This window comes from Pan troglodytes, chromosome 2, assembly GCF_028858775.2.
Source record: "Pan troglodytes isolate AG18354 chromosome 2, NHGRI_mPanTro3-v2.0_pri, whole genome shotgun sequence".
NCBI classification, from domain to species: Eukaryota; Metazoa; Chordata; class Mammalia; order Primates; family Hominidae; genus Pan; species Pan troglodytes.
Genome location: NC_086015.1, coordinates 41,534,945 through 41,547,469, shown reverse-complemented (window position 1 = coordinate 41,547,469; position 12,525 = coordinate 41,534,945). Strand labels below are relative to the sequence as shown.

At 46.8% G+C, this 12,525-nt stretch overlaps 1 protein-coding gene across 6 annotated transcripts in view; it reads right to left on the bottom strand.

Moving 5' to 3' along the window:
* Nucleotides 1-12,525, bottom strand: part of ITGA9 (integrin subunit alpha 9) — a 374,600-nt gene that overhangs the window by 281,533 nt on the left and 80,542 nt on the right. For all 6 annotated transcript variants that reach the window (XM_526172.9, XM_054681668.2, XM_054681665.2 and 3 more), the window contains 2 exons: nt 11,866-12,020; nt 2,736-2,896 (listed from right to left, as the gene is read on the bottom strand). In XM_526172.9, the coding sequence (XP_526172.3) occupies nt 2,736-2,896; nt 11,866-12,020 (316 nt within the window). The remainder of the gene's footprint in view (nt 1-2,735; nt 2,897-11,865; nt 12,021-12,525) is intronic.

The following is a 12,525-nucleotide window of genomic DNA, read 5'->3' as shown; positions in this document are numbered from 1 at the left end:
CCACTGTCTGCTAGCCATATGGTGTGTGATAAGCCAGAATGCTTTTATTTATCTTCTTTGATTTGTCCATAAAGCCGAGAGCCAGCTCCACTGAGAAAGCTCCACTTGCAGTAGAGACTGCATCCTGCTCTTGACCCCTGACCAACACCCCCCAGGCCCCAGTTCCTGCTCCAGGAGGTGGCCCGGCTGCCACTCCCCTTCCCCTCATCCTTGCTTCCTGCCTCAGCTTCCATAGCTGTGTTCCCACAGCCAGTAAGCCAGGGGCGGTGCCTGCTGCCTCCTCTGTGGACAGCTAGCTAGGCCATTAGCACTCATCCTACGGGTGCACTCTGCCATTTGCCCAGTCCTCTGCTACAGCCCAGACAGTAACTGCCAGAAATAAACATTCTCATGGCTATAAAGTATGGCTATAAAGTATCAGCCACCTTGACAGTACCTTGGCAACAATGTTGCCTCTTGAACCATAAAGGTCTCAGAGACATGTGTCTATCTGGTGTATTTCTTCGCTCCCACCTCCTTGCATGAGAAAATGGCCAAGCAACCACTGTATCCAAATGACTCTAGGTCCCAATTCACTGAAGCAGGCCTGCTCTTTTGCTCTCCCTAGAATGACCAAAATAATCACGTCAAGGTCTGTGCTGGATCTGCACTCAAGAGCCCTGATCTCAGCCTCCAAACTCTTCTAACCATCATCTCAATCTCTCTTCTTGGCAGCCAGGTTTTGCTTGAGTCAAGAAATGCCACTTGTTGGGTAGAGGAAGATCAGCAGAGTTGAATCTGCCAACAGGATGCCAAGTTAAATTTAAATTTCAGATAAACAACAAAATGCTTTTAGTATAAGTATATCCCATGCAATATTTGGGACACACTCATACTAAAAAATTATTCATTGGTGATCTGAAATTCAGATTTAATTAGGAGTTCTATAGTTTTATTTGCTAAGTCTGGCAACCCTAGATATCAGAAAGTAGCAGGACCAACCCCTTGCGCAACCCTGATCCTTCCTAGTAACCCTCAGGGCCACCATAGAAACAGCCCTGCCTCTGGCCTGCACTTCACTATTGCCACTCCCTGAGTGCACTTTGCAAAGGCCTGCAGGCTCTGCGTGGCATCTCATAACCAGTACCCTTAGTAACTAGGAACAAAGGATAACTTCTCAGCCAAAGCAAGAAGTTGCAAAGAAACCTAAAGGAAAGCTTTTGTGAACAGACCTAGCAAGAAGAGGCCCGAGAGAAGATGCCCTGTCCCCAGCAGGTATAAAAACACCAATCACAGGCATTCAAAGGCCTGACAGTGTTTGCATATGAGCCTGTACTGCACAGCCTCACACCCCACCAAAGGCACCAACAAGCCAATGTAATCTAAGACTGAGGGGGTGGGGCTGTATGGCTTAACAGGCACAGGAGCAGCTTTATAAATGGCCAGCATCCCAAGCCCTCAGGCAGCTGGTCTGGGCAGGCCCCTGCAGGAGTCCTGGCAGAAGACACAGCCCAGCCCCACTGAGAAGCATCTGAGGGGCATGGACTCATGGGCTCTGGGCCATGGGTGTGTGGGGCATTTCTCTATATACAGCCCTGAAGCATCTAGAAGCAGCTGTTATTCTTCTGCTCTGGCACTAACAGGAGGACACTTCATCTCTAATCTGCAGACTTTTCAAACTATCAGTCAGAAATCCAGTGGCTAATAAACAATATTAGGTTGAGCTATATGAAATTTCCATTTTTGTAAGTCAAAAAGAATATTGGCAATTATATACAGCCCAACCAAATAATAATAATTTGGTTGCTTTCTATTTATCAGACACCATTCAAGGTCCTTTAAGTAAATTCATTGTGTAATGTTTAATCCTGATGACCACCTTTCAAGGTAAGGATTACTGTGTCCATTTTAGAGATGCAGAGACTGAGACAGGGAGAGGTCACAATTATGTGTCCAGCTGGCTACACACTGGATCTATGTGTGTCCAAAACCCATGCTCATTCCACCCACCATGTGGCCTGGATTAAGTGCATTCTTCCACCTCCTCCGCTCTCTGACCCTGCCCATGGGTCAGTGTCTGGCCATTCCTGCAGCATCAGGCACTGCCAGGTCTTCCACCCTGCCAGCGCCTGCTGCAAGGGCCACTCTGTAGCTAATCAAAGCCTGGCCTCCTGAATTAGCAGCAAAGTGTATTTAACAAACAATTTCAAGAGGAGAAAAACATTTGCAAGTTTATTTAGAGTGCGAGGGGAAAGGTTGCCAAAAAATGCATCCTAAAATAAATAGAAAGTAGTCAAGGGGGAAAAAATCTAGTCCAACCAGTTTTAAAATGCCTTAACTGTGACCATGAGCTAATTTGTAGTAGACCACTGAGAAAGGCATCAGGTGCGGTGTGATCCAGCATCACTGCAGACCCAGAGGCACATGCTTCCAAGGCTCTCCTCTGAAAAGGCTACCAAGCCTCATAGAGGGGAGAGGATGAGAAACCTCTCAAAAGAACAAGTCAAAGCCAGGGACCATCACTGGTCTCCTAGACCACCACAACCCCCCTTAAAGGCTGAAATCAACACAGTAAGATAAATAAAAGGGCTGTCAGAGGCCAACTTTAAAAGAAAAGAAGAAATGGATATGCTCCTCCCTGTGAAATAAAATTTTGGAAGAGCACACATAATACATAATAAAAATAGTTTCCACCAGCTCCAAGTGAACATCTGCAGAGATCAAAGTTTGAGGATAAAAAGGAGGAGAGGACTGACCTTCACATGGGCCACGTAGTGACGACACGTCTCCTCCATGTAAGTCAGCTGCAGCTTCTCCGTGACCTGACCCATGGTCTCTCCCAGCAGCACAAAGTAGACCCTGGGCATCTGGCCCTTCTCCTTTTTGGCCACGTCAGCCATCAGAACATAATTCAGGCCTGCCAATAAATGAGAGGTCAAAATGTCAGAAAGGACCGACACACTGTGATGAGGCCACCTCTCTTCCTTGTCACGGGATCACATGCACATCTCATACGATACCTACCCTTCCATGGCAGGAGACTGCAGCCCCAAGCAGAGACTTGCTCAGAAAGCAGCACACAGCCAGGGTGCTCAAAGAATCGAGAGAGAAGCATGATGTCCTCTGCCTTTCTAATGACTCTCCTTGTGTCATACTTCATGGCTCTCCCTGATTTAAACCTCATGCCATCATGAGGTATCAACTGAGCCAGCAATATGCCCATCAACGAGGTGTACCCAACACAGGTTAGTGTCCTGACAAGCAAAACATCATGACAAACCTACAGAACATTACCAGAAGCTGCTGAAATTATCAAGGCTTTGTGTAATACTGACTTCTATAAAGCACATGGTTTATGCCCAACACAAGGGAACCATCTCATCTGATAATTTTAACTCATCTCAACAAAGTTGAGTCGTGCTCTATAATCAGTACATGGACCGGACCATGTGCCCGCCATCGTTTACTGAGCACTAACTATAGGCCAGGCACCGCTAAAGGTAGAGGGGATGTATCAATGAACAACGCAGGCATAAACTCCTGCCTTCAGGTAGTTTACATGCACAGGAACCCAGATGAAGGCTGGAGTTGCCTTTATTCCCAGGTAGCCGAGTGTGGTGATCAAACATTTTGTAGTGCCTATCCTTTCAACAAAGCTATGACCACAGTAGGGCCTGTACTGAGGTCCTCTCCTGCAAAGAATAACTCACCCCCATACCTGAATGTGTAATGCCAGATGGCAGAACTTTTGTAACACAGTCTTGAATTTAAAAAAAAGAAGAAAGAAAGAAAGAAAAAAAAGATGATCACAGTATCAAATGCAGGCTAGATAAACCTGGAAGGATCTACCTCTGTTATTTCAGAGTCAATAAGTAAATAGATAGGTATGTATTTCATTATAGAAATATGACTTCAGCGTCAATACACCTATTTTACTGCTTTTCTGTGCCAGAGGTCATCCCCTCCGTAACCCTTTTTATTTTTTAACTGTTTTGGAGATTCAAGGAAATATGTTATTTTTAAAGTGAGAGAACAGGAATCTCTGTCCCTGGAATGACAAGGCAAGATGGCTAAGCAACAGAAGGCAGATGACCCAGCCCTGCCCTGTCTCCACACATCTGCCTCTTAGAATCTGGGGGCTTTGCATCAGTAACAAGTAGCCCCAAGCCCACTGGCATTTAAGTAAGTGAAGTCAGGCATTAGGGAAGGCTCCGGCTTTTAATGACATCAAAGGGATCAGCCACCAGGGGAGGTATGAACAGGCAGAGAGGAAGGTGACCTGAATGGGCATTCTGCACCTGCCACAGGGCATATTTTTGATGCTTCTAATGGCCTCCCTGGGCCTCTGCCATCTCAGGGATCTTGCCATGCCGAGCTGGCAAATTCCTAGTCAGCAGAGCCATCTGCCCCAACTTGTTTAACACCAGCAAACAGTTGACTTACAAGGCAAGGCTGTGTCACCAGAAGGGATCTGAGACCTGGATACTCTCAGGAGGTGCCATTATTAAGAAGAAAATAATGCATACAGGAAAGTGCTCCCACACAGAAAACACTGGCACCTGTGCAAGTGTCACACACCAACTCCAATGGGGACAATAGCAAGAAAAGGGTAGATTCAGACTGGCAAAGCTTTGAGGCAATCCTGGAGATCACTAAGCTCAAAAACCTTCATTTTTTAAGATGAGGGAACTGAGGCCCCAAAAGGGAACAAGACTTGCTCCAGGCCAGAGGGCCACCCATCAAACAGCTGAATCTAGGACTCCCTTAATCTCTGGTGCCAGGCTATTCCCACCACACTTGTTCTTGGTGCATGTTGTACATTACTTGACCAAAACCTCCCATTTTTTTGAATGCATGGATAGCAGGTCCAAACAAGTGCAGAGATCTACAACTGAACTCTAGCCAATTTACCTTCTACTGATCACAACTTCCCTGAACAACTGCCCTGAAGTAAGAAAGATTACATTTAAATGAAGTGAATTTCCAAGTTTGCTTAAGCAAAGTCATGGCTACAGATACACATTGCTGGAAGACAAGCCAGAGGCCACAGTTGGGTGAACCAATGTGGTGGAGGCAGCTGCTGAGCAGACTCTCCTCGGGGTCCCCTGACCAGCCTCCTTCCCAGGTGAAAGAACCATGGCTGCCTTCCCTCAGGAAGGGAGACAATGGAGAGAACAGTGAGACTGGACTATCTTACCAGAGATGAACTAGTTGAGCTCAGAGAAAACCTGGGTGGAAAGGAACACAGGAAGATGGAACGGATGGTATTGCTCCCCCACCCATATCCTCTTGGCTTTTACCATTTCTCTGCTGTCCAGCCCAAATTGCAACTGCCAGTACCTGCATCTCTTCTCCTGAGGGCTTTTTCTAGTGGCTCTGTCCATGTGCATGGCAAGCCAGGAGTGCCAGGGAACTCAAGTCCCCAGAGAAGCCCTCCATAATGCAGGGCCCCAGCTCCCTTGCCACTTGATGTGGGGTAATTCTGGGGCACGGTCTACACTGACTGCCAGGGTTCCCCAGCAGGACTGAGCTCCAGCTGCCCACAGTGGTAATCTGCTCAGTAAGACACCCTCTATTTGGCTGCTCTGATGGCTAATTTTATGTGTCAACTTGGCTGGGCCACAGTACCCAGAATCTGGTCAAGCACCAATCTAGATGTCACTGAGAAGGTATTTTTTTATATTAGATTAACATTTAAATCAGTAGACTTTGAATAAAGCAGATTACCCTCCAAAATGTGGGCAAGCCTCATCTGTTGAAGGTTTTAAGAGAAAAAGACTAAGGTTCCCAAAAAAATAAACTGCTTTTAGACTGCTTTCAGACTTGAGCTGCAACATCAACTCTTCCCTGAGTCTCCAGCCTACTGGCCTGCCCTGAAGAATTCAGACTTCCCAGACCTCATAATCTCACAACCCAATTCCTGAAAATCAACCAACTAATCCATTTCTTTCTCTCTCCATTCTGTTTCTCTGGAGAAGCCTGAGGTCTGCAGCTGCCTTCCTTTCCTGTCTCACTGTCCCATTTCCTTACTGGTACCTCTTGGGATCATTTGTGTATCAACCACATGCACTCAGATCCTTGACCCAGGCTCTGTTTTGGGGAGAACCCATATTAACACAGGGTAAGTCAGGAAAAGCAAATAAATTCAACCTGCAACGTGTGCCAAGCACTGTGCTAGATAATTTACAAACACCAACTTTACTCCTCCAAAGTTTCATCTCACTGCAGAAGTACTGATCCGGAAGTACTGATCTCTCGCAACTCAAGGGAGAGAGAAACAACCCACAGTTCACAGAAACTGAGCTGAGGACAAGGCAACTGCCGCTCCTCTCCAGCGGGGTGTGTGCATGCCAGCACATTAAACTTTCAGATTTCTCTAAAATGTTAAAACATACAATCACAGACATACCGCATTATCCAATTCACCAAGTGCAATCATTCTGGAAGCATTTCATCTCTAGAACTGCCTAATTAGTACTTTTCCTTGATTTAAATTTTGACATTTTAAATTACCCCAAAGGAAATTACTTCTACATCAGACTGTCTCCTCTAGAAGAAAGCAAGATTCACAACGAGAGACCCTGCCTGAGGAGGCAAGAAGAAATGCTGACCACTCATTCCAAAGCCCTGAGTGGAACTGGCAGTTTTACCAGCACCCACTGGTAAAGGGTCTGGTGGAAAGGGAAGCAGAGGACATGTCTGGGAAGCAGCCGATCAGCTGCCCGGGCTCCGCGGTCAGGGCCCTGGGAAGGTGGGTGGATCAGGCTGTCCAAGTTGCCCACAGCTGGCCATGAGGTAAGCCAGCCTGGCCAGCCCCTATCTGTCCCTGGGAGGCTGCTAGTACTGATTAGGGCCTGCTCCAACAGCACATTTCACATCTTAGGTTTTTCCTTCTGGCAGCTTGTGTCCCTGCCATGTCGAATGATGTCATGGTGATGGAAAAGCTGATCAGCCCCGAGTAATACTTTCAGCCACCTCCCTGCCCTGCCCCCGGCTGCTTCCCGAGGAGCCCCCCTGCACGGGCCTGGGCCAGGAGGGAGCCAGCTGTCTCTCATCAACTCTAGCTCTGGTCTCTCCCAGCAAGTTTTGATTAATTCCTGCTCTCCATCAGAACAAGATTTCAGCTGTGAAATTCTAACAAATTCTCCTTCCCAAGCTTCAGGCTGAGAACCATGGAAACACAGGAGCACTGGGTCAGAGTGCAAAATGCAATCACTCAGAGAGCCCCCCTTCCTGGTTTTCGTTTCACACTCTGGTGAAAGCCCAGAACTGCCAGCTTGATTCTCAGCCTCCAGAGATTGACAAGCAAGTTTAGGCTTCAGCCTGGCCAGTGAGTAGGTACAAGCACCGTCCATGGGTGAGGGGCAGGGTCCCCTGGGGCAAAGCATTCACCACCTTCACCTATGCTAGCCAGGAGGCTCCAAGGGGCCACAGGCTGTTCCCAGGCCAAGAATGAAGTGATGAATAATACTATTAGGGACAGGAAGAACTCCTATTTTAAAGTGCTTTATGAAATATGTTGTAAACCTGCTCCTGGAGGAGCCCACAGTCGGAGTGAGAAGTCTGTGTCTGTCTGTGTCCCAGTGCTAAGCACAGTGCATGCCACACAAGGGGCCCGGAGCTCATCTAGAAAAGCCAGCAAGAGAGCAGCTGGTTGTTTTTGTCCCGTCTGCCTGCCCCCCTCCCGCTAGAATGCCAGCTCCATGAGGGCAAGGACTTTGCCTGTCCTGCTCACTGCTCCGTGCCCCAGGATAAGCAGGGTGTCTGGCACTCTGTAGGACCTTAATTATTATTGTTTGATTGAATGACCCAACAGGGATTCAGCAACTCAATGTAACTGGATGCTTGCTGTGCTGGTTTATGAAGCTGTTGTCCTCAGCTCCAACCCACCCTTCTCTACCCTGCACTGTGACACTGGGGCTGGGACCCTGCAAACCTCACTTGTTTTGCCAGAGGCTCGCTGTGAGGCTCTGCTAATATGGAGCATCGGAGGGAGCCTGCAAGGCTGGAGGAGGGCAAAGGAACTCGCTCCTTCCTCCCTGCTTCCTATTCCTAGCAGCTTATCCCAGCAACAGTTTCTCACGGCAGCTGGCCCCAACAGCAGTTAATTGTAGTTTTCAATTTTCCCCCCATTCTCCCAGAGCCAGCCTCATTGCACTCCCTCAGAGAGATCAGCAGCACCAGCCCCCTCTCCTCAGAGGTTCAGGTCCTAGCTCCGCAGGGCCCCTTCTCCAAGCTTATAGGTTCTGATAACCCCAAGGAAGTGGTTAACCCGAAGTATAACCTTGAACAGTGGTTCTCAAATTGAACCCATCTGGAGGCTTGTAAAAACACAGATGTAGGTCCCACCTTCAGAGTTTCTAGTCAGAATTTGCATATCTAATGAGATCCCAGGTGATGCTAATGCAGCTGGTCTGGGACCACACTTTGAGATCCACTGGCGCAGACCTGGAGGCGGCAGCTGCTTCCTGCAGTTACTCCCAGGTCGTCCATGACCTGTTTAACCCATTCCCAGTGCTAAATTTCCTCTGTTAAAATAACTGGTATGGTTTTTGTTTTGCTGCCTGGACTCTGCCTGTTTCAGAGGCCAAGGCAGATTCACCTCCTACAGAGAAAGTCTGTATTTCCTACAGTATTTACAGAGGCTACAGCAGCTTGTGTCCCGCTAATGAGCTGGTCCTGAACACTCCCATGACCAAGTAGGCACTGTGGTCTCCCATTTCTAAAGCAGGAAATAAAGAGGCAGTTGGTGTCCCTTCTCTGTACATAGGCTTGAACCCTGCCAGGTAGAGAAGAAGAAACCAAAGGCACAAGACTAACATCAGCTGCTTATGGCTCTCAAAACCATCCTGAGAGAGCAGGTCATGTAGCTGAAGACAGCAGCAGATAAATACCACAGAAGATACCACTTCTGACAGCAGTACCTAGCCCACCACAGGTATCTGTGTATTGCTCTGCCCAAATGCAGCCGTCCTGCTAACAAACTCAGCCCAAGATATGCAGACATCGAGAGGTGCCTGGAAGGCCTGCCCAGGGCTGGCACTCATTCACCAGGCATTCCATGGACAAAGTCATCATCCACATGGTTCCTCTGCAGCTGCCAGCACAAAGAGTAGGAAGGCTGGTAACCCAGTGTCTCAGCTGTGGGTTCCTGAGGCGGAGGCCTGGAGATGACAGAGTTGGCCAGCACCCTCTGCTGAGCTTGGATGGGAGTGGAGGGTATCTGTGTCCTGGAAGTGCTCATCTTTCCTCCATCTGAAGACTGACCTTCCCAACTGTGCAGAGCCAAAAGGCTGCCTTCCTTGCTGAATTCTAGGACACCACACCCAGAGCTGGACCCCCACAGTTACCTGACCTTTCACCTCCACCTCATTTCCTATCACATTTCCATAAGGCCTGCCCATTTTTCCCTCCCCAAACTCTCCATTTCACTGCCAGCACATTTTCTGGCAGATTTCTACATTTCTCTTTCTACTGCAAAGATTGAGATATGAATGCCAGAGAAAGTGACAGAAACATGCTGGGGATGAATAATTTTCTGCATTGCCTTATTATATTGAGATATCAAAATTCTCCAGTTACCATCCCCTTTAAGCCTGATTATCGGGGAAACACACCCTTAGAGTGTAAAGGGATGTTTGACTTTATCTATGAACCCATGTGGCAGATGGAGGATAGGGAAGAGAAATTAATGGGAGGGTACACTGGTGCTGAATGGGCCCCACCTAATGTCAGATATAAGCCAGGTTGCTTCACATTGCCCACAAGGTACAGTACAAAATGCCATCCAACTGCCTGCCTCTTCCACTTTACCCCAACACTTCTGGGGCTATGGCTAAGCCTAGACCTTCATTCTAATTGTGCTTAGCAGTCTGTGAAAGGCTCATGCTAGATGGGGCCCCAGAAAGAGCCACTGGTCGGGAACAGCATGAGGAGGCACCCACATCTCCTCTGCGCTCAGCTCATGAACCTTCAACTCAGAGTTTGCTCTACCACTTGTCTCATGGTCTGAATCACTCTTGCTCTAACTTGCATCTTGGTTTCTTCTTCTCTGCTTCAGCTATGCCAATTTACCTTCACTTTCACAACAGCGATAAGTGAACATTGTCTAACACTGCTTCAAGGCCAAAATAGTAGAAACTCTTTGTAACTCCCTTTAGAAGCTCCATGAAGGCAGGACTATATCTCCAGTGCCTGGCACATGTGGATACATAATAAGCATGTGTCAAATGAACATACACAGAAACTATTACTCGTTTGCCCTTTTTGAGAGTTCTAGAATAGTTCTCATTCTTATGTGTATCAAAATTAATCTTCATTCTTTAAAAATGTTTTTTAACAGAGTCCAACTACGTGATGAGCTGGCATTGGACAGAAGACAGACTGCTTAATTATGTGGAGGACACACGAGTCCCAGAACTATCAGAAAGCTTTTTTCCTTAAGACTGTAGTATCTTAAACAATTATGGAGGTGGTGAGAAATAGTTGTTAGAAAGCAAAACTAAGTATCATAAGATCCAAATTCAACTCCTGGCTTCAACAATATCTGTGTGATCTTGAGTGAGCTGCTCTTTCTCACTGAGCTGCACAAGAAAATGTTGTTAATCCTCCCTCACTAACCAGTTCCCAAGTTTTATGGTATGGTTTCATTCAATGTTGAAATTTCTAAGCTCTTTCTAAAAAATGATAAAATAAATATGTTTAATCGTTGAGCTTATTCAATATACCTGAAGATCAAGAGAAATTGCCAATGAGATAGCCAAGAAGGATGAACATATTAAATAAGGTAGAACATTTGAGGTGTGGCTGAGGAATGAACTAGCTCATGTAAATATTTCTGCATAAGTGGGCGTGTGTGCACACATGTGTGCTCCAGAGCAGTGCTTCTCAAACTTAAATGTGCACAGGAATCTTGTGGGGCTCTTGTGAAAATGCAGATTCTGATTCAGAAGTCCAAAGTGGAGCCCAAAGTCCTGCATTTCTAACAAGTTCTCAGTGATGCTGACAATGCTAGGCCAGGGGCTACACTGTGATTAGCAAAAGGAGTCACTCATGACATTAAAAATATCTAAGAACGTCAGTAGGTTCAGGTCCCTGTTAGTGTTTTTGTTTGCCTGGAGTTTTTCTTTCTATTATTAAATCAGCCTTTTAAATAAAAACGAAGCACCTAGTAATATGCATAAAGCTGCAGATTCATTTCCTTCAGGTGATCACGTGCTCTGAATTCCAATCAACACTGGTTCTATCTTGTTCTGGGGTTTAATCCAGTCTCTAGAGCTGGGCTAGCAAGTTGATTTTCCCCAGTCAGACAAATGGCAGGGACAGTTACCAGCTGTCAGGACAATGCCTGCCTCTTTTCAATTCTGAGCTGCCGAAGCAGCACCCCTCTTTTAGAAACTTAAGCCTCTGTAACACCAGCATGCGAATCCCACCATCCATCTTTGGTCTCCAATTCCATAGTAAATGGTATAAGTCCCCTGACATCTGGCTGATGCTACAAGCTCAATAAGGAGCCTCCAAAGTCCTGTCACTTCTGCTTTCTAATTGCTCGAATGTTCCCTAAGGGCCAGGCTCCAGGCACTATATCTCCACCAGTCCTATAGGACCTGTGGTCCAATGAGGCTTCAGTCTAGCCCTCACATTTGGAAAAAGAATGCTTGGGGTCCAACATTATTTGTCCTAGAGCTGGAGGTTGTGTGACATTAGAAACATGTTGATAAGCAGGAAATAGAAGGGGAGGAACCTCAGAGGGAAAGGATGTCCAGCCTGTGTGCCTGCTGCCTGCAAAACCAGCTGGGAGGAACAGCGACAGGGAACATCGGAAATATCCCACTAGCCCACTCCAGCTAAACGGGTATCCTGAGCCCTGACTTGGTGGCTCATTACCAATCTCTCCTGGAACGTGTTTGCCATGGAAGCTGAAGCAGGTGGTGACGTTCAGGCAGTTCACAGGCTGCTGTCCGTCGTGACACTGAGGCGCTGTGATGTTGATGGAGCCCGGGAGGAAGATGGAGACATCCACCGTAATGACAGGCCTTGCTCTGCAGGGCAAGAGAGGAAGGTGACTTAGTCATGGTAAGGAGCAGCTCTCAGAACCAAACAAGAACTAGACCAACAGGATAAATCCTAGGCCTTCAACCCAGCATTTAATTAAAGCATGAAATATCCCAAGAGAGAAGTGCTAGTATGTTCTGTGAGCATTTTTTTCTGGTTTTAGAAGGGGCATATTGCCTAGTAAATTAATAGTTAGCTTCCCAATAATAAAAGCAAGTTTGTTGTTAATAAAATGCATCTGGTTGAAGCCATAAATCAACCACCAGATGCTGGGTAATTATTTAAAATTTTACCAATTAAGTACCAATTTCCATTTTATTAGGGAGATAATACATTTAAGAGGATTTCCTATAGCAGATGCCATGATTCAAGAAATAGATGCATACTCAGGGATTCCCTCAAGCATTTGCTGCCATTATGAGCATGAACTGCAATGTTCTAGCCCCATTCAGTTGGTCAAACCTCCTGCATCATTTACCTCCACCAATTCAT